The 22,493-nt window shown below is 36.9% G+C and overlaps 1 protein-coding gene across 1 annotated transcript; it reads right to left on the bottom strand.

The window, feature by feature from the left end:
* Positions 1 to 972: 972 nt before the first annotated feature.
* Positions 973 to 21,952, bottom strand: LOC145978644 (uncharacterized). Its single transcript, XM_083111400.1, has 5 exons — positions 21,683 to 21,952; positions 13,944 to 14,180; positions 7,445 to 7,672; positions 5,097 to 5,223; positions 973 to 1,235 (listed from the first exon to the last, which is right to left on the bottom strand). Exons 1-5 carry the CDS (start codon positions 21,850 to 21,852, stop codon positions 1,182 to 1,184), a joined length of 816 nt encoding a protein of 271 aa, XP_082967526.1. The 5' UTR covers positions 21,853 to 21,952; the 3' UTR covers positions 973 to 1,181.
* Positions 21,953 to 22,493: the final 541 nt, after the last annotated feature.

Consider the following 22,493-nt stretch of genomic DNA (forward strand, 5'->3'; position numbering starts at 1 on the left):
GTTGACTGTATTAAAAACCTAGAATGGTCGCTACAATTATAGAGGAAGGTTAAGTTTGGCATGTCCACCCCCTCCACCACAAAAAAGGAAAAGTTCCTCGTGCACTTTGCACCATGCTATCTGGCATATATAGGAGGCCACACATTCTATCAATCATGCCATGTTGGAGATGACGTGATCAGCACCATGCATTTAATGGTCTAAAATGCTAAATTTTCAATTATTATGAATAGATCTTTTCTTTCAACAATTGAGATTCTATAAAACTTTAAAAATTGAAATTCTATAAAATTTTAAAAGGTACTATTCGTTAATCGGGCATGGAACAGCATACCAAATTTTCAGTAAAAACTAGGTACGTCTATAGCTGTGCATAGACTCAGACAGCAAGGAGCTTCGACGAACTCTTCCTAGTGGCTCGAATATCTTACTAACACTGAAAACAAAGTCTGTCAGCTAGACAGAGGAAAGGTATTGACAAAACAATCTTTGATAAATAACAACGTTAAAATCACACACCCGGAATGAGAGACCGTGCACGACCAATGCAGGGTTAATATAAATATCTGCATGTTATAGATATGTCCATAAAAATAAGCGGGATGCTACTTGTTGAAAATGTCGGCATCTCCGCTAGCACCGCCTGCCACACTTCTCCCAATCTCTTGACCTCGCAATGAATTGGATGCACTGTATTTGAGAAGAATTGACACAGTGCTTAAAGTGCGGTAAACATACGGGATGCCACCCCCTTAGCTACTATAAGTTGCATAAAGCATCCCAGTTATTCAAACAACCCTCTACCCTACCACTGCCTCATTGTCACCATGTTGAACTATCAAGCTATTCCAAGTCTAGACCAAACATCACCCCCCTTTTCCCCTCGACTTAGGAATTTCCAACTTGTTCACTGAATTGCAGGAAAGAACATTTAGTGAAGTGGAAATTCAGTTAATTCACATAAACTTGAACTAACTGTAAGTATACAGTTTTAATTTAATGCATATGATATTTATTATAAATTTTACAAATGTATACAAGAAAATAAATTATGTTACAGATTTCCATTAAATGTTATTTGATAACAATTAACAAAGAGCAACCAAAAATATGAACATATAAAAAAATATACTTCTGTATTCTTCGTGACTAATAAATTTGACATTTCTATTGCAAATTAACTACATCCTATGATACAAATAACCGAGTTGTCTCCAAGTGAACTTGCATCCATCCTGCAGAGAAGCAAAATAAAATCTATATTACAAAGTAAAAATTTAAGTAATTGAAACAGGTGTTAGGAATAGAATGTGACACACAGAGGGACTGAATTAAGAGCAATGTCTATCAAAGTTCATGAAATGTGAGACGTAGTGAGAATCCTTTTTAATTCGTCTGCTGAACATTTAACTTCTTGAGTTTGAGTTTTGTTTTAAGGTTCGCTTTGTGCACAGATAGGATAATATGTGCTGGACCTGCAGTTTAAAGTGAGATTTGAACCACTATGTGCCTCCACTGGATATTGAACCCAGGAACCCTCGACTACAAGGTGATGACATTACCACTATGCCATTGGGTGCTTTTAGAATTAAGTAATCTAACACATACCAACATTCGATACAATATTTCAGAATTTACTTCTGTTTAAGAGCAACGGTGTTCTATGTTATCAGTGAAACCTTAAAAACTTCTAATACAATCATCACACATTTTATTTTGCAACCTGAACCAGTTATATGAAATAGCATGTGGCACACAGATCAGTGTTATTACTTCTTGAAAAGTTATGTGAAAATGACTGTTCAACATTGTAAGCAAACTAAGGTCTTGTCTCACCACAATTTCCACAAGATAACAAGCTGATTTTTCACAATTCTAGTAACATGCATAATAATAATTATTCTATAAACAAAATTATGATTGTTCAACACAGAACTTCAGTACCGAATTCTGCTTCTGAATATTGGCGGCATCTTCCACATCAATGATTGGCCAACTAGGAACAAAACCCTTGAATGCCAAGCAAATATTTTCAGATAGTTTGGTTTACAGTCAATTATTTGTCAAGATAACAACAGAAACAAAGATTGTTCTGGAAATATCTATGGGTGTGTTTCACCTACATCACAAACTACTGCATTATGGCTTTGAGCAGCCATGATTGAGGCCAGTTCATAAAAATGCAGACAAAAATGTTATGCTTTCCTTTTTATTTTCAAATATGGAATATATAGTGATTAAAAAACAAATATTTGCTCACGCTCTCTCTAGCTCTCATTTTAGTAGTTTTATTTAAAAATACCAATCTCTTGGTCTCCTATTAGAATAATGGGTAAGCTAAACAGTCATAAATACAGACGTATTTATTTCGGCAAGAGAACATACATTCTTATTGTTGTTGTTGGTTTGGTTTATTTTACTTCACTTTTCTGACACATTCGGTTATCGCAAAAATGAGGATGAGTGATGATATGATGAAATTAATGAAGGGACCTACAAAGAACAATCCAGGCTGGGATTCGAACTCATGACGAGCGCGCATTCTTGATCCTATGTGTTGTAGTCTGCAGTGAATACTGAAATAATTTGGAATGAAAAATTTATCCCAGAACTCGAAAATCCAAATGAATATTATTGAAGAAACTACAAAAAAGTGTGGCTTGTTACCTGTTTATCCCCTTTAATATATTGAACTTTTGCCACCTCCCATCATTTTTATAGCTGTATAGATTTTGATTGATTGATTTGCTTTATTTTACTTTGCTTTTTGTGCCACTTTTGGCTACTTTGTGAAGATGGGGATGGGTGATGAAATGATGAAATTGATGAATGGACACTCACAAACATCCATGCCCAAGCCAGGAATTGAACCCGGTAGCTGTATAGATTTAATCGCGATATTAGCTAATGAGCTTATGGAAGTCACTGAGGGACAATCGTAAACAGAAAACTCTGGACTCCTGATTTCACAGTGCCCTGCAGATGCACTGGGAGGAAATTATTTGTATTTTTTTTATTTTAGCGTTGCTCTTCCATCATTTTACCTAACTTCTGTCATGACATTGAACTTTGTTTAAATTAAACGGGTGAAGGGTGGATACAAAGAAAAACTCATGCACAGACCAGGGCTTGAGCCCGGATTCTTCAGTAACGAGATCGTGAGATGGAGAAATTAGGGAAATCAAGAAATGCAAAAAACATTAATCATATACAACGATGGTGTTTAAAAATCCAATTGAAAATTACCACTGACGAAAAATACAGTTTGCTCTGCCGATATCTATGTATCTGAATGGTTAGTGCTTTCTTCTCGTCTTTGTTGTTGGCCGACATCCGTAGAGGAGTGCAAATGGTCCCGGATCGGTACCTGGTGGAGGCACACAGTGGTTCAGATCCCACTTTAAACTGTAGGTCCAGTCCTGATTAGCTTGACTGTGCATAAAGTGGACTTAAAATCAAATCAAAAAACTATGGGGGAGTGGTTATCACAGCGAGCTTTGACACTAGGAGTTCCGGGTATGTATGGTTTCATATTGACTGCCTAAATTATACCATACATAATATGCACCACAACTTTTTGGGGCAAAAATTTTGGAAAAAAGTGCACATTATACATGAGTAAATACGGTAATATTCACATTGTGGAAATTTCTTACAATGATTCTGCTTCGGATTGATCCTAATATAAAGTTTTTACATTATTTTCATGAATTAATTTTATATTACCTATTCAAAATATGTTTTCAATAACTTTTATGCAATGTTATTTTTCTTTACTTTAAAAAAATTGTAACTGAAAAAATCATAAATGTGAGAAAATTTATGTAAAATGTACTAACGTCATATATAGGGTGAGGCAGTCAAAGGGAAAGATTTAAAAAATTCACAAAAAAATAGAGAAAGCAAATTTTACTTAATTTTTGAACATGAATGTACCGTACACGAGTTGAAATTGCTAGTGTACCTGAAAAATGTTAATTTTCTTTTAATATGGTGTCAGTAAGATGGGGTCCTTGGTTTTGCACACATTGTCGGAATCTCAGAGTAAATCTGCCCATGACGTTATGCTGACATATTGGTAACATTTTTCCTGCCTGTCCTCGATGACTATGACCACTTATCTGTGCTATGACCCAGATGAAGAAGCACTCTTCCAACAAGATGGTGCAACTAGCCATACTGCCAGAGTGTCTATGGATGTGCTTAGTCTCGCATTTCATTGTCGTCTCATCAGTACATTCGGCGATATTCCATGGCCTGCTTGTTCACCCGATTTGCCGGCTCCTGACTTTTCCCTCTGGGGTTACCTCAAATCCAAAGTATTCAAGGACAACCCTCCCAAGAACCAGGGATAATTTGAAGGAGCGAATTCGGCAAAAGATCCACAACATTCCATTGGAGATGCTACGAAGCATCATGGGCAGATTTACTCTGAGACTTAGGCAATGTGTGCAACACCTAGGATGCCATCTTACTGACACCATGTTAAAAAAATAACATTTTTCAGCTACACTAGTAATTTCAACTCATGCACAGTACATTCATGTTCAAAAATTAACTAATATTTACTCTCTCCATTTTTTGTGAATTTTTTAAATCTTCCCATTTGACTGCCTCACCCTATATTTCTAGGGAAAGAGGAAGTGGTGTAGTTTTAAAAAATGTTAAATAATAAATTAACATCACATTTTCTATGATTTTACAAATATTCTAATAATCAATATTCTAAGTCAAGTCTGTCCATCAACTTGGAGCTGTTAGTTTTCGTTTAAGTGGTTTGACAGAACCAGTCACTTCCATTTCTGACGAAGTGTCACAGGGCTTTCTTCTCCTGTCATACATAGTCCGTCAATCTAGTGAGGTGTAAAGACATTCTTAAGCATGCTGTGGGTAATTATTGCACCAGAACAATTATACATTTCATGAAAGGTGGTTCAGGAAATTTGTGCATGCTTAGATAAATCACAAGGCGGCTGTTGTCTAGTAATGAAACAAAGATGGTTGAAAGAGAGAGAATTGAAACAATATGGATGATTGATAGATAATGCATTTTACACACTAATAAATGGAAGAATAAACATTAAAAAGGTGCTTACCTGGACAAGTGATGGAAGATCAAGCCAAAAGCTAAGATTCGGGATTGTCTCAATTCCTGTTGCACCACGGCAGAACCTATTGTACAGGTAACCCTCCAAAAAGTAGAATATCACAGCTGAGAAAAACCTGGAAGTTCATAAATGAAATAATAAATGAAACTAATTACATATTTCAAAGTAATTTCATGTTATGCGCTACCAATGAGAAATGAGAAAGGAATGTGGCACACAAGAAGATTGAAAAGCCACTTTTCTACCAACTGACTTCCATCCAGCCTCTTAAGAATCTTTTGCAATATGAGAGAAAACTAACTCAAACACAAATTCTTAGTAGCCCTTGGTACCACAATTATTTTCTATTAATTTTCCTCACTTTAATAAAGTTAAATTAATATACAAAACAGTTTCTAAGTCACATAAAATGCATTAAGACTCAGCAATATCTAAATATATAAAAATAGTAATAATAATAATACCAATGATTTTATAATTCTTGCAAGTAAAGGAAAGAGCACCAAAATTGTTGTAAAGAGATTTTTAGATGATTTTATTTTTAGAGCACCCATGCAGAGATTCTTGTCTTGGATCATTTTATAAGCAAGAGTGGAGTGAAATAAATAATATAGATTCATGGGAAAATGAATCATAACTCCCAACACTGTTGCTTAACTCCACTTCCTGTTGTATATTCCTTTCATGGATCAAACTGCTTCCTTCACATCTGTCCTCTTCTACAGTAGCTAAGATTAGGAACTGAGCACAACAAATATCCTCATGTACTATCCTCACATACTTAAAATATTTAGACCATGATCTCATTGTAGTTCTGAAAACTGGTTCAATCAACCGATGTTAGAAAAATTTCCAGGTGCAAACAATGTAAGAGATGCAACTGATTAGCAGTACAAAAATTACACAGTGAGAAATAAAATGCACACCTATTATTTTTAATAACGAACTCTTTCTAACATGAAATTTTGAAATGTCATCTGTAAATGGTATCTTAATTGTAAATTCTAAAAATGCCTAAAAAATCTGAACACAATACATTTTCAAAGTAATATAAAAATATTGAAGGAAAATATGAATACATTATTTCTTTCTTCAATGGTACCCTTAGTCATTCTCAAAAATTAGAGAAAGCAAATTATAATATTAACCCACACTCAATCCAAAATTAAGTTAACTTTGGATCCTAGTATCCTGTTGCAGTTGCTACACAGTAGTGAACAAAGTTCATTCAGTAGTTGGTAATTGGCAGAAACAGGCAGTACATCTAGGTAACCAATAAGCCACAATGCAATGGACAACTTTCACATTCCAATCATTTTGCGAGTTATCTAGTTTTACTTCCAAGCTGCTCATTTATTAAAATGTAATATTCTTATAGGAGGAAAGTAACAATAATTAAGTGGCAACTACTTAAAAGAAGGCACTCCAAGCAGATACTTCAGAACTCCCCTTCCCCACCCTGTTCTTGGTGCCTAGAATTATAACTATCTGCTCCCTCTTGCTTCCTTTTCCACCGCTTCTACTTTCACTTCTGCTTAATGGAGCCAATTTTGTTAACAAAGACTAAAGGAAATAAGATTTTTACTTCACTACATCGTTCAATTGTCCACATGTTTCGTTGGGCTCTTCTTGAATTTCACAGAATAAATACACGATATTTTGAACTTTTTATGTTTACTGTAGCAGTGTTAAATGTTTGTTGCCAAAGGTTACTGTGAATCTGCAGATGGAATGTTCATTTTATATGTTTAATATGATAACATATTATTACTATTATCAATCATTGTTCTCTGTTCATTGGGTGGATTTTCATTGCAACTTCCATGCTCTCCAATCTTGTACCTTACGATTCATGTCACCATTAATGGCTTGATGGTTATATCCGGTATTCCTTTTGCAAAACATACATACTTTTGGACAGCACTTGAAGTGGACATTCTTATCTGGAGTCATGTGGATACTAGCTGGGGGGAGTGCTCCTATAAATTAACATGGTGACAATTAGACAGCTTGGGGAGGGGGGATGCTTTGAGGAAATTTTTCTAGATGGAGGGATACCATCCCCCTCACTTTAAGCGCTGCTCTTATAGTAAGAAATGTTGTAACAACTTAATATTTTTCATTCTCCTTCTTCCTCTTTTCAGAATCTGTATTGACATTATGATGCACCCCTCTCCAATACTTGGACTACAAGATAGATAGTCCCCATTAATAGAACAAATAATATTCTCCCATGACAACACAATATTAATCTAACCCATTACTTCTCAAACTAAAAACCTTGCATCAGTGCTACACCAGTATTTTTAAATACTTTAGCACAACTGAGAACTCACGTTATAACAAGCACGCTTCCAACAGACAGTTCTTCTTCTGGCTCATTCGTTGGGGCAGCAGGTCCTATTGGTGCTGCTCTCGGCACAGGTCCGTTGTTGGTGCAGAGGTCTGGACAGGCACAGATGCTTGTCAGGTTGAACTCGTATATGCCAGAGCTTGCGAGACCAAGTGCTGTCATTGTGGCATTCGTTGCATATGGGTCGCACACCAAGTTGACTACGGAGGAGCTGAAATTATAATAGAGTACATTCAATGGAAGGAATTTTCTACTAATCATTTTTCAATTTCTTTCCAGATCCATTGTCAATGCCTATGCCTTTTTAAAAATAATTTTAAACTATTATTATGTAAATTAGCTGGCTATAGGGTGCGTGCAGGTTTGAGTCTCCTGGGGGAAGCATAACAACTTTTCTCCTGAGATTTTGGCCTCTGTTTGGCCACTTAACAGTTGGGCTGAAAAGTTCGTAGGCTAACATAGTAAAAAATATGTTTTTGACAAAATTCGATTCTATTATTCAATATAGTTGCCTTCGAGGGTGATACAACGATTATAGCGGTCATACAATTTTTCGATGCCATTTTTATAGTACGATTTCTCTTTAGCCTCAAAATAGGCCTCAGTTTCGGCGATTACCTCTTCATCAGTGCTAAATTTCTTTCCAGCGAGCATTCTTTTAAGGTCTGCAAACAGGAAAAAGTCACTGGGGGCCAGATCTGGAGAATATGGTGGATGGGGAAGCAATTTTATTACGGTTGAATATTGCTAAACATTGCTCCGAATCATCAAAACGTTGTTGCTTTTGATCGATTGTGAGCATGCGCGGCACCCATTTTGCACACAGCTTTCGCATGTTCAAATATTCATGCACAATATGTCCAACACGTTCCTTTGATATTTTTAAAGTCTCAGCTATCTCGATCAACTTCACTTTACGATCATTTAAAATTATTTTGTGGACTTTTTTGATGTTTTCGTCGGTAACAGCCTCTTTGGGGCGTCCACTGCGTGCATTGTCTTCGATGCTCATTTCGCCTCGTTTAAATTTAGCAAACCACTTCTCAACGGTTGATTTTCCTGGTGCAGAGTCCGAATAATGTTTATCAAGCCAAACCTTGGCTTCAACAGTATTTTTTTTCGCCAATAAGCAATGCTTTATTAACACACGAAATTCTTTTTTATCCATTTTTTCACAATAACAAAAGCTGCTTCACTCACAATGCTATATCTCACGAACTAATTATCCGGCAGCTGTGAAATTTATACACATATCTTTTGAAGGTTAGTACTAAGTAAAAATCACATGGATTTAATTCTAGTAACGCCATCTATGAGTCAGCCTACGAACTTTTCAGCCCAACTGTTACCTTCATGAGGAAATTGGGGAGCTATGAACGAGTAGCGTAATCAGGTCATAGAAAACCTACAACAATGATGGAGTTTGTTGTGTTGACCACACATCAAACCCTGTAACTGGTTGGATGAGACCGTCAATCAGTAGGTAGGCACTGCCCTTTGCGGTGCTTCTACCCCATGGGTTATTATTATTATTGTATAAATTAGGAACTAAGCAGACAGCATTGAAAATAGCTTCCAGTGAGGTCATCATTTAGCAAGGAGCAGATGGAACAATCAAGTAGTGCAGAGTGGAGAGAGTGAAGTGAAGAGAGTACAATTGGAACAAAACACAAAAAGAGTAGTTGTGGAATAATGTGTCAATGATATCAAATTGTAATATAATTAAGCCTTTTTTCCATATTAAAAAAACTAAGTTGCTGACCAAGGCAGTTTATTAAGATAAAAAAACACTTAACAGGTAACGTTTCAACCCTGTACCAGGTTCTTCCTCAGACGAAGAACTAAACTAAAATGATCTTTACCCTGATACAGGGTTGAAACGTTACCTGTTAAGTGTTTTTTTATCTTAATAAACTGCCTTGGTCAGCAACTTAGTGTTTTTATGATATCAAAGTTAACATGTACCTTACTCTTATTATCCAAAATTCTGGATGAACTAGATTCTTCATGAGGATCATTAGAAAGTCGTGATAAAATGTGGAGTGTCGTAGATCAGGAAATAGTTAACCATGCTACCAGAATGGTCTTGATTAAATTTTACACATTTTAATCAATTTTAGACAAATGTTATTATATATTGTTAAAAGTCTTTCCAACCCTGAGGAAGAATTGAGATCGACCAAATTTAATTTCTAACCAAGGAAGGTACATGTTGTGACAGCTGTCTTAGTAATTATTTTAAACAGAATGAGTGTGTCCTTTATATGTCAAACAATTTTTAAAAAATGTAATGATGAATATTATAATTTTTTTATATTTACATTTTGCTGCATAAAACTTCCTACTTATTTTAGCTGTGCTAAGTTTAAGTTTGCATGAATTGTATTTCTCAGGTGCAAATAAATTACTCTCAAGTACACATAAAAAATATTTCAATATTCTCTTCTTCACTGAGAATGGCAAATACATCTATATTATTAACTTATACTTCCTTCTGTGCCCTTAAATTAAAATAATCGTTTGTATGCCAGCCACGGCACTTTGACTTTACTTAGCTTCAATTCCACTTGTATGTGTTTCTTTATTTTCCATTCCACACTCAACAACATCTACTCCCTCCACAATGACTATTCTAGCATGACTACCAGGTTCCATACGAAAGAAGAAATCAACCCAAACAAAATAAGGTCTTTGTGCCCAATTAGAAATGACGAATTACAATAAGTGTGGATGTTCTAAATTTAGCGTGGAATGAAGCCTACCTCTTTACCTCAGGCAATTGCATGAAAATCCTTTCACCTTGGAATACAGAGAAGAGACATAGTTTGAAACAGAGCTCCATGTTACAAACTTTCAAGTTAACAATTTAAGTGTCAAACTAACAATCAAAATAACTATTGATAATATTACATCTATTGCAAAAAGTAACTCAGTTAAAGTTACAGCTACTTACTTCTAAAAATATCTAGTTACAGTTAGACAGTGACCAGTGATCAGAACGCTACATTTTATAAGTAGCTTCGCCACAACTGCAGCTACTCTTCCAAAATGTAGCTTCGCTACAGCTACAACTACATTTACCAGAAAGTAGCTTGCTACGCTATTCCTGTTCGCTACTCGCTACTTCGCTACTTTTGCGCTACTTCTGTATTAAAAACTTAAAACAACTATATGACTATTCAAAAGAAGCCCTAGTATGATAGTTGTACGTACTGAAAAATACATTCTGTTATTTATTACCATGATTCCCTTCATTCTATAATTTTTATAGCAGTGTTACTTCAGTTACATATTTTTACTAAAGTGTTTGAGAATAAAGTACCTTTGTAAGTAGCATATCAATTCAAAAAACTAAGTCTTACACGTATCTGTGTTGTTCTTATTGTCGTATCAAAAATATTTATGTGACAGACTTATTTTTAAAATTAATTGGAAGAATATCACATGTATCGAAATAAACTATAACGTGTTGCGCAAAATGGGAATAAGATAATAATGTGATATTATCAATTTAATCTTCTTAACTTAAACAGAATGTTATTTGGAGGAATGGCGGATATTTGCTCGATCCTTGAAGATAGTTGGGTGATGCTTCTAATGGTATAAATTAGAAACAGGTGGAGCAATGCTTTACGTAAGTTTTTTTGTTGGAAATGCTTTCCCGAAGACACAGTGGAAATTGTAATTGTCACATTGTATTCAAAGGGCCCAGGTTCGATACCCGGTGGAGGGCACATGGTGGTTCGTATCAGTCTCGATCAGCTGATCTGTGCATAAAGTGAACTCAAAACAAATAATAGGAAAGATGCCTAGTTGGGAGGATGGGATCCTCCTGCTCCTACATTCCCCACAATGCTCATCATTCATCATTCTTCCTCATTCTCACAATTAGCCAAAAGTGGCAGAAAACAGCCATAGATAAGAGCATAACTAAATAAACAATGCATCCTCATTGCCATGATTAGAAAAAGTTAGAGAAAAGGGATGCAAACGTAGGAAAAAACACACATTTGAAAACTGTGTATTTTAACAAAAGAAAATTGTCATTTCTGCAGGAAAGTCAATAACTCGTACATTCTTTTACAATATGATAAAGTATACTGAGGAAACTGATGTGCAAAGCCGAGTCTTCTAAACATATTGTCATTTTAAAATTTGCGAACAAACATTATGACCAAATAATTGTAATTCCAGAAACATTATCGTTCTTGTAGCAATAATTTCTTGCCAGTGTGATCCTATACACCGACAATGATCAATGCTGTTAACGTACTGAACCATTGATTGCTGGCACTATTGCTTTGTCAGATTAGTAGAAAATGGATTGCTCGTTTTTGCACTGTAAGTTGTGTTTTACACAGTAATTATCGATATTTTGCTGTCTGTTATGCCATCGATATCCACAGGATTTGTTCCAGGGGTGGCACAAATGGGGCATTTTTTTCCTGGCAGTGTAGCAAATGCGGCATGATTCTCCACAAAATAGTGATGCAGATAAAAGAAATGGCTATTAACCGGAATATATTCATATATGCCAGTTAGTTATCTGGATATTGGAATTATTCAGATGGTAATGAAAAAAATACGCAGATATTTATAACCTGCGATATAAAGATATTTATAATCTAGATTATCTGTATTTCCATGAAATGGACTTTGTCTTTTTGAATCTCTTGCAAAAGTAAGCAATATTGTAGTTTATTTTTGACGCCGTTGCCACTTTCAAAAATTACCTCAAAATGCTGAGGTAATATATAGCTTCGCTATAGCTACAACTACAATTTAAAAAATGTAGTGCCGCTACAGCTATTGGCACAAATTATGTAGCTAGCTACAGTAGCAACGCTACAAGTAGCGCGCTACTTCCGACCACTGACAGTGACGTGCACTGAGGAGTAGCTAGTCTAGCAGAGATAGATTAATCAATGTCAGATCTATAATTATTTTCAAATCACAATATTTATTGTCTTGTTAAAGCCACAGTTCATATGCAACACTTTCTTTTCCACGCGCTTCTCGTCCATCGGTGTGATCCACGGGCAAAGCTGGCTTTATACCCTAGCTCGCTCTTCTTCTGCCTGACCAGTTTCCAGGTAGAAACGGCCGGTCGAAGGAAAAGGAAGATTTCTGCCTCTACCTCCCTTGTCCCCTCGCCCCCGCTGCAATGGTTGAAAGCCCGTGGTTTCAGGTCCCCCAGTCTATCTCCTATAGGACAGATAGGGGATTGGTTTCCCTGGATTATTTGTAAATCCTCTAAAGAACTCAAGGGAAATTTTTCTGCAGTACTTATGTTCTCTGTATTTACATAACTTTATGGGATGTAGTTTATTTATGAAATGGGAATGTGTTATGTGCAGACAATAATGTTATGCTTTCTTTATTTTATTTTCAAATATGGAATATATAATGGTTAAATTACAAATATTTGCTCAAGGTTCTCTCTCGCTCTCATTTTAGTAGTGTTTTATTTAAATATACTAATCTTTTGGCCTCCAACAGATGTATTTATTTGGGCAAGAGAACGCACGTTCATATGGTTGTTGGTTTGGTTTATTTTACTTCGCTTTTCTGCCACATTTGGTTATCGCGAAAATGAGGATGAGTGATGATATGATGTAATTGATGAAGGGACCTAGAACAATCCAGACCGGGATTCGAACCTGTGATGAGCGTGCATTCTTGTTCCTGTGTTGTACTCTGCAGTGAATAATGAAATAATTTGAAATGAAAAATGTATCTCAAGAAGCCAAATTAATATTATTGAAGAAACTACAAAAAAAGTGTGTTTTGTTACCTGTTTTGTTTCAGTGCATGAAGTGGACTTAAAACACTAAATCAACCAACCGTGGGGGAGTGGTTATCACAGCGTGCTACAACACCAGGAGTTCCGGGTTCGAACCCCGACCTGGGCATGGGTGTTCTTTGTGTTTGTCCCTTCATTAATTTATCGTATCATCTTCGCAATTAACCAAATATGAGAAAAAAGTGGCGCTAAGTAACAAAAATCAAGTCAAATCATTGATTGATTGCTTGATTTGGTTTATTTTACTTCGCTTCTCCGCCACTATTGGCTAATCGCGAAGATGATACAATATAATTAATAAAGGGACACACTCAAAGAATACCCATGGTCAAGCAGAGATTCAAACCCAGGATCTCTGGCTTAGTAGTCAAATCAAATCTTTTTTTTATTTTCGAATGGGGGTGGAGGTTACGTGTACTTTTTTTTAGTACTCATTCATCATTTTGCAATCTTTTCCTGTTATTGATGTTCTATTTTTAGGAATACTGTGTCCTAAAGGGGGGAGAGGTATGACCCACACCAACCCCATCCCTTGAGCATGCCACTGATTGCTACCCCAAGTGTCGACGTCACCGCACGTCACTGCAGTTAGAAGTCCTCTAAAAGTAGCCATTACTTGAAGCTGCATTACCAGTTACAACTTACTTGCAAACACTGAAGAGAGTGAGGACGTACTTACAAAGTTTCCTTCTTCGTCATGATGTAGTGAATTGCAAGCATGTTCTCCCGCAGGATGAAGGTGGCTGTGCTTTTTTCGCCCAGTCCAATGTGAACATCGTCATACAACCCTCCAGGATTTGGCAAGGAGGCACAGGCCACAACCCGGTGGCAGGTCTCATTTTCACGTCCAATGGAGAATGGAGTGCATGGATCAAAGAAGTACAGAGCACCATCTTCTCCAGGAATGCCCCGGAACCTGCAAATGTTTTAGAAATTTTTGCTGAAATTTCTGCATAGTATGTATGTCAAAACATAAGATAATTTACAACTCTACACTAGGAGAAACTAGGCACTGTTGACGTCATAAGTGTATCAAAAGCCTGTTGCAGTAGCACTAGGAGAAACAGCTCCACACAGGTAAAACAGAGAACGCAAAAAATCAGGCAGTGCCAGGGCTGGCTCGGCACCTAAGTTGGTATTGCAATGACAACGTATGTCAGAGATTTAGGTGTAAGTTTGGACGTTTACCCTGGTACAGTTCTCGCCACTGCATGGTGTGCCTACTGCTGGCAGCCCTTGCCAGATATCCCGTATGTGCTGCTGTCCACTGACAGGGACTGGAGGCGCTGCATTCGTTGTCGCTGCTCGCCATTCCCTCTATGAGGGTGATTTGAATACCTGCAGTTTTCAGTTGATGAACTGTACTGCTAATGTTTTTAGAAAGACTTCTATTCACTTATACATTAAGTGACTTCAGTAGTATTCATTAGAATGTAGAAGATAATCAGATTTTCCAATGTACTTTTAAATCAAGAGTTAAAACTATCTATGCTTGGAGTCAATATATGAAATTTATAACACACACTCATGGAAAAATGGGTCAACGGATAAATAAAGATTATGATAAGTATTATGCATTATTATTCACATTCTTCTTCAGTACAGTAGACCTACTGATACAGTACAGTAGCCATACAGCAGGCCTCCAATTGGGTTTCAGTACATTTCCAATTCACCGTAGAATACAGTTGAAAACAGTACGGATTTCCAGTAAGAAGATAATCACAGATAGGCTAATCGGGATTGGACCTACAGTTTAAAGTGGGATCCGAACTACTTTGCAATGTGCCTCATATGCGTGTCGAATGCACTTTGCCATTGTGGAGGCACTGCAACTGTGTTTAGCAGTGGTGTGCTCATGGGGTGTCACAAACCCCTTTGGCCCAATATTCCTAAGAAAAGAACGTCAACGGTCAAAGGCAGGAAAAGATGACAAAATGAGGACTAGCTACTACAAAAAAGAATAAAGAATATGTAAACTAAAACCCCCATTCGAAAATTCTGGGTACGCCTCTGGTCTTTATTGAATAAATACAAATGGGACGAAGCTCTTACAGAAAATGTACTATTACGAGCAAAGCTATCAGATTTTTTTTTTAGATCCGTTGCTTTGCAAGTTGAAATTAATAATAAAATGATAGATCAATGGGCGCAAAAGTATTTTTCACCACTTTTTGGTCTTTCGGAGACTTCTTTGCATCAGTCGCCAGGGCAAGTAGGGCTCTGCTTTGAAGACAAAAATATTAGACAAGCAGGAATACAAATACCTCTTCATTTTTTTTATATTCTGTAATTTTCTCCAGACCTCTGCAGATGGAGGTCCGATGGTAGTGCCAATACGCACGGATATAAGGCGATATACTTACGAACATTGCAGTCGGTGAGGGTCATAACCCCCTTTGGGCTTCGTATTCCTAAAACAAAAAATGTCAAAGGCAAGAATAGATGGCAAAATGAGGGCAGGCTACTATCGTCGTATATCTCATGTGAAACATTTACGCAAACATTCAAGACAACTTGCTTGGAATTTTTTTTACCCATTTATTCCTTTATTGTATAAAAACTCACTTTCGTCTTGTACTTTCTTCTTTCAATGAACCTTGCACTCCGGATTCTAATAAGTAAACAATAATGCATCCCAAACTGCCACGAAGCAAATGTGAGGCATTTAAATGCTTGCGTTGTTTCATTCCTTCCTACAGCAGACCTGTATCCAGGATTTATTTTAGGGGGCGGGGGTTAAGCAGGGTTGTTGAAGGTCCAGGAACCGCTGCAGGACCGGAACCTTTTTTCTACCACAATTTAAATTCGGTCCAAGTTGCGTATTGTTTCATTGAAAAAAGGTTTCTGGACCGTATTTAAATTGAAGCGGGGAAAATGTTCCTGAACCGAATTTAAATTCTTCCGGAAAAAAGGTGGACCGAATTTAAATTGATCTTGGAAAAAAGGTTCCTGGACCGAATTTTACTTCATCCGGAAAAAAGGTTCCTGGACCGAACTGAAATGCTTTAAATATGAGAAGATTCTGCACTGTCTAGAACTTAATTACGTTTGCTGATTTTCTCTCCCAGTCCGGGATTGAATTTATTTACAATTCTTGGACCAGGGTTGGCCGATTAAAAGTTGCTTTCTAAAATTGTCCGGGAGTACGTTTTACATTGGAATGTCGCACTGCGGTTGTAGAAACCGTAGCGCAGGAAATAAATCATAAAGCTGTTGTTCTCTCGTGGGTCACATTCAAAAACCTCCCTCGTCGAAGTGTTATATAACGCAATGGACCGTACTAAAGTGACTTCACATTGAGTTCAAACAAAGCCGTCACGTGTCGCTCCGCCATCCGATCCAGGAACCGCAGCCAATAGGAGCTCTCGATGAGGTAACGTGAAGCTGCAGATATCACAACAGGCACGGGCAGTGTTGCTACATCAAGGGAAATTGTTCTTTATGCAAGAAAATTCGGAGCAAATGGGGCTGTTGATTGCCAACCTTTTCCGGTGCCAACGTCACCAGTGTCGTGTTCTAAAGAATTTCGTTCGTCACTTGGTTGCCCTAAGATTTACATTGCAGCACGATTGGATGGCTATTCAAACGTTCTTTTCAACGAAGGTAACAAGCAAGCCAACGAAAACAACTCTCTACGCTAGTAGTGACTCGACAGGTCTCAACTAAGGGAAGAAACGCGCGAGAGAATGGGGCTACATGAAGAGGGGTAACGCGATTGCAGCGTTTCGCCCATTTCTACAGTTATGCATGGCCGCGTTCCTTAGATTCTCGAAATAGCCAGCACCTGGATTAGTCTTTCATGTTCACAAGTGGATAATTGTTTTTCTTCAGGTCCGTAATGAGAAGCAGGGTTGTTGAAGGGCCAACAACCAATTTAACTTCCAATTAAAATGGTTATAATAAAATAAAGTAAATAATTAATATACGTAGATTCTATTGGGTTCTTGAATAAAACTGAAACCTTTTTTCTCTCGCACAATTTAAAATTCGATCCAATTTGCGTATTGTTTCATTTCAATAGGTACGGAACTTGGACCCTATTTAAACTGATTCGGAAAAAAATATTCCTGTACCGTATTTAAATTGATCCTGTAAAAAAGTTCCTGGACCGAATTTAAATTGATTCGAAAAAATTGTTCCTGCACCGTATTTAAATTCATCCGGAAAAAAAGTTTCTAGACCGAATTGAAATACTTTACAGATAGAAAGGTTCTTTACGGTCCAGAACCCATTTACGATTACCGGAATTGAATTTATTTAAAATTCTTGGACCTTTAACAACCCTGGGGTTAGGAGGAGGGGGGTATATCTGAAAATGTAGAACACTGCGAAGATCCGAAATACAGTTGGATTGATCAAGTTATTTTCTGAGAGTTTCGGCTGATCGCGACGATGAGGGTGAGTGATGATATGATGAAATTGATAAAGGGACATTCACAAAGAAAACCCATGCCCAGCCCATAATTCGAACCAGGGATTATGCATAGGCGTAGTTTCGTCCGTCCACTGGGGGAGGGGGGTAAATGGGGCTAACAATATTGATGCTTTTTCCATTACGAAAGTCATCATGCCCATTCTCTTTGCGAAACAGATGATCCTCACACCATCTTGTCAATAAAGAAATAGAATTATGTTTATGTCGATTGTTTCTTTTATGGAAGGAATAAATACACTATTATAGATGGTTGCAAATTTATTAAAGAACACATTTCTTCTTTAGGATAAAGAAGGTATAATTTTAGCATGTTATTATTGAGTAATCCAGTGTTCATAGTAATGAACAAATTATGATACTGCAAGGCAAAGCACTGAAAAGCATAAGCAATTAGTTCTGTGGAAAAACACGGATATTACAAATTACATAATTGTCTTATTTTGTGTTTTTTTCTCTCTTCCCTATAAATTTCCCCTCCCTTTCTATGTTCAATAGTGCCTTGCCTCATGGTTGATCGTAGCCATACTTTCAATTGAACATGCTCCATTGCAGAAAAAGACCCTTCAGTTTTAGCCGAATACAACAATTTATGCAAACGAAAATGAACTTCTATTTACCAGGGTGCAATTTGTGCCCCCAACCCCCGCCAAGTTAAACCTATTCTTTCGGATTTAAGAAATTAATTAGGGAAACGGGAAAGCAAGAATTCCAGACTATTACGAAATTGAGAACCTCGTAAATTATTGAATTATTCACGACCAGAACGCTATTCTTGTTCTCTATATATAGGTTTAAGAATAAATTTGATGTTTCATTAAAATAATTATCACGCGCCTGAAGAGAGTTATGACAAACAAAATATAAAAAAGAACATACTTATACTAAACATGCAATAATAATAATAATAATAATAATTGTTGGCGTGAAGGATACAGAAAGTTGCAATTCAATTATCCTCTAAAACTAAACTTTTGATTGATTGATTGTTTCATATTACTTCGCTCTTCTGCCACTTTTAGATAATCGCGAAGTTTTTTTAAATGAAAATTCTCAACCAAACAACTTTTATGTAATCCAGGGTGTGACTTTTTCACAAAAACGTATCAGCAAAACATCAAATAATGATATTCCAATATCCAATAGATGATGTTATATAACCAGCATAAGCACGTATCCTTCCACGATAATCTTCCTGTGGGTCACTTGAATCAACAAATAATCTTCTTTTTACCTCCAGAACAATTAATCTAACCTGAGACTCCAAGAGATACATCAGATACCTAGTGCAACATCATTAGAAGTGATGCAGAAAATTCACCCGTCAGTAGGAGAGTTGAACACAACTTTCAACTCGCACCGCAGTCCCTTGCATCTGCATTTTTTTTGTGACGTGGCGCAACGTACACAAATGACTTGAAAAGGAACGATTCCACTAATGAACTATAGATAATGATCATTTAAAAAAGTGTTTGAGTGCGATTGAAGCGCTTCTACACGACCGCAACACATTTACATTCACACGCCAGTCAAGTTTACATTTTTTAAATGACTCATACGCAATGCAGATTCACAGGAACTAACTTTACTTTTTCCTTTGTTCTGACGCCTTTCCCCCATAAAAACTGTTATTCTATTCAAGTCTCTACAATGAATTGTTATTTTTTAAGTCCACTTTATGCACACATAAGCTAATCGGGACTGGACTTACAGTTTAAAATTGGATCCGAACCTTTGTGCAATGTGCCTCCACCAGATTACGAACCAGAGATCCCTTGATTACAAGGTCATGTCTCTACAATGACGGCTCTTTTTTCGTTTTCAGAAAAGTCAATTGTAGGAAGTCATTGTTGAAATACTCCATTTATGTTGACACTGTATGCCAAGCCGCTATTGTTTGAAAGCAACAACATTATTGTTTGCCATTCGCTCCAAGGTGGATTCTTTTAAATCTTGTCCGTACATATGGTCCATAAAATTCACATGGACTTCCAACTTTTATAGAGAATAAATCGCACCCTGTTGTATACATGATTTGAACTTCTTTTCTTAATTGTGACGGTCACACTACAAGAAAGTTTCATGATCAATTTTTATTTATTTTTGCAGTTTATCTTTCCTTAATTATTAATTATTTGTGCATATGCCGCATGCGTTTGGGAGGGGGGCTAATGTCAGGCTCTGGGGGGATTAGCCCCCTACCTAACTACGCCTATGGGATTATGGCATCGTAGCGTGCTCCATCACGATGGTCGGCGAAATTCTGTTGGAATACTACCAATGTTATGGTAGTATTGTAGCTAATGGAAAGTGTACTCCCAACGGCAAAAGTAATATGTTGATTGTATTTTCATTCAGTCTGTTTTCCACAGTGTGATGATAATGGATTGAAATAAAAGCGCCACTTAACAGATGCGAACATTGTTATTATCAAAAGTATTTGAATATTACTGTGTTCGGCAAATTAACAATGTTTTCAATTTTTAAAAATGTTCTTACACCAGCACCATTGAACAGCCATGATAATTCTATGGTTAGAAAATAATATATTTATAAATTAAATGGTGAGTAAAAATAATTCACTGTCGCGACTAAATCGGGATGTCTTGTTGACTTGCATAAATGGTTATAAAACAAAAAAAATACTCCATGTTGCAGACTGCAGACTTCTGGAGCCTGCCTCTCCTCAAACAACTAATTCATGTATGCAAGGACGGAATCGAAATTATTGCACAATCTGAAAAATCGTCAATGTTATTTTCTTAGGTTTTTACATCTTCACATTATATTATTTCACAGTTCGAGGGGGATCATGGCCCCTACGGCCCCTCCCTTGGGTACGGGCCGGCCTACAGCTTCAGATTTCAGTTCCCAGAAAAGACATTTTTAGGGCGAGTGAAATTACTAAATATCATTTTTATCAGTAGTTTGTTATTATTACTTAAATATGATAAATTGCTGACGTATCCGTGAAGATTTTGTAACGATTCACAATGAGATTTCAAATTTAAAGAACGGATGCGGCCCTCGCATTCTAATTTCGCCAAGGGCCTCACGAAATGCTGCTATGTCGCTGAACTCGGTTTACTATTTTTGGAAAGATCGTATTTATTGAAATGTTAACTTTGAAGTACTATGTAATGAATCCAAAATCTAGAAATCTCCAAATTCTTTCTCACGCATTTCGCCAATAGCAACATTACACTTATTTTGAGCTGCAAGAAAAAACACTTAGCAATTTATAAAATATTTTTTTTAAATTTCTACTCTCTCGGTATTGACCCTATAGCCTACAATATAATTTTTTAGGTCACATACACAAGCATTTTAAGATAGCGACATGTAACATTGAAATAAATTCTTACCAGGCACAATCACCGTAAAGGAGCTCATCTGACATGAACCTTGTGCCCACCTGAGCAAAATACTTAAGAGTGATGGCACAGGCTTGTTCATGAATCTTCATGTGGATAAAATCGACATTCACATTACAGATAGAAAAATGTTAAGTAAATTAACTGCAATGTAATGAATTATTTGGTCTATCACTCGTCATGAGACACTTTACCCTCCTTTTCACCCTACGTGTTGTCCAAAATATTCCGCATCAGCTAACCCCCTCCACACAGGGGTAGCACCACTGAGCCTGTTGCCCTACATTTTTTTATTTACAAAAATACTTCCAACAATCAGAATTCCGGTCTAATTTCATAAGTGGAAAAGAATCTCCATTCAATCATTTACTGAAGTTGTTGCCTTTGACATGCAGGAGAAAATCGTCATCTTTATATCATTACAGCTCACGCTAAAATTCATTTTCGGTTTACAGGTAATGACAGGCAATACATGATGCAAGAACGGCAAATTTCCTCCCACTGGATTTGTTTACACGAGCAAGCACGCACATCTTACTGCGTTTTAAATCAATGCGTTATCAAACAAACCAAAAGAAGATTATAACTTTGTTAATATAGCATACTCACCGTGGAGGCCTTGTAATTTTGCTTAAAGAAAGCAAGTTTACAGCGCTGCCATTAGAAAATACACAGCCACACTCTTTCCGTTGGCAAGTAATATTCAATGTGGGTAACGTCAGAACGCTGGTGAACAAAATTGCACTCAAAACACACAACACGACATAACATCGATACATGACGCTCCGTCCATCTCGCCGGCACTTCGCTCTATGAACTTGCAAACAAATGAAGTACAACAAGTTTCATATCGTCACGAGGTAGTTTGATAGCCTTTTCCCCTCCCACTTTCTGCGACAACTTCGTAAATATTGCATCAGGTGGAGCTGTAGATTGCTCTCTGTTGATCGACAGCAGCGCCACACGAATGCAGCTTTCAGTTACACAATTTTATACGTACAAACGTAGTAGTATGTCTACGTATGGTAAAAGCAAGGTCTTCTTGTTCCTGAAGAAGAGGTCCGCATTCCTTCCATCAATTTAATAAAACTTTCTGCATTAATTATGTGATTAGACAAACAAAAGAAAACATATTGACGATTTTTTTGGTGATTTTGAACATCAGTGAAAGAATAACCTTACACCTAGAAATGTGGTTTTCAAAGGTTCTGGGTTCGACTCTCACCTACCTCAGTGGTGGAATGGTCAACGCAGCATGATACGACGACACGGGTTCAGAGTTCGAATCATCTGAGTAGAGGGGGGGGGGGGGCCTTGACGAAATTTCAGGGAAAGAAAAACCTCTTTCCATATCACTGTTTTATTGTATTGATGGGCAGGAAAGAGGGGTGTATTTAATAGAATGTGTCCCGACCCACAG

Source organism: Lepisma saccharinum, chromosome 25 (assembly GCF_977018435.1).
Source record: "Lepisma saccharinum chromosome 25, izLepSacc3.1, whole genome shotgun sequence".
Taxonomy (NCBI): domain Eukaryota; kingdom Metazoa; phylum Arthropoda; class Insecta; order Zygentoma; family Lepismatidae; genus Lepisma; species Lepisma saccharinum.

Coding starts and splice junctions, on each gene's coding strand:
- LOC145978644 (XM_083111400.1), bottom strand. CDS start 21,852: ATGTATCGATGTTATGTCGTGTTGTGTGTTTTGAGTGCAATTTTGTTC. Junction 5,224..7,444: donor GGAAGCGTGCTTGTTATAAC/GTGAGTTCTCAG, acceptor ATGAACTTCCAG/GTTTTTCTCAGCTGTGATAT. Junction 1,236..5,096: donor ATCTTCCATCACTTGTCCAG/GTAAGCACCTTT, acceptor GCTTCTCTGCAG/GATGGATGCAAGTTCACTTG.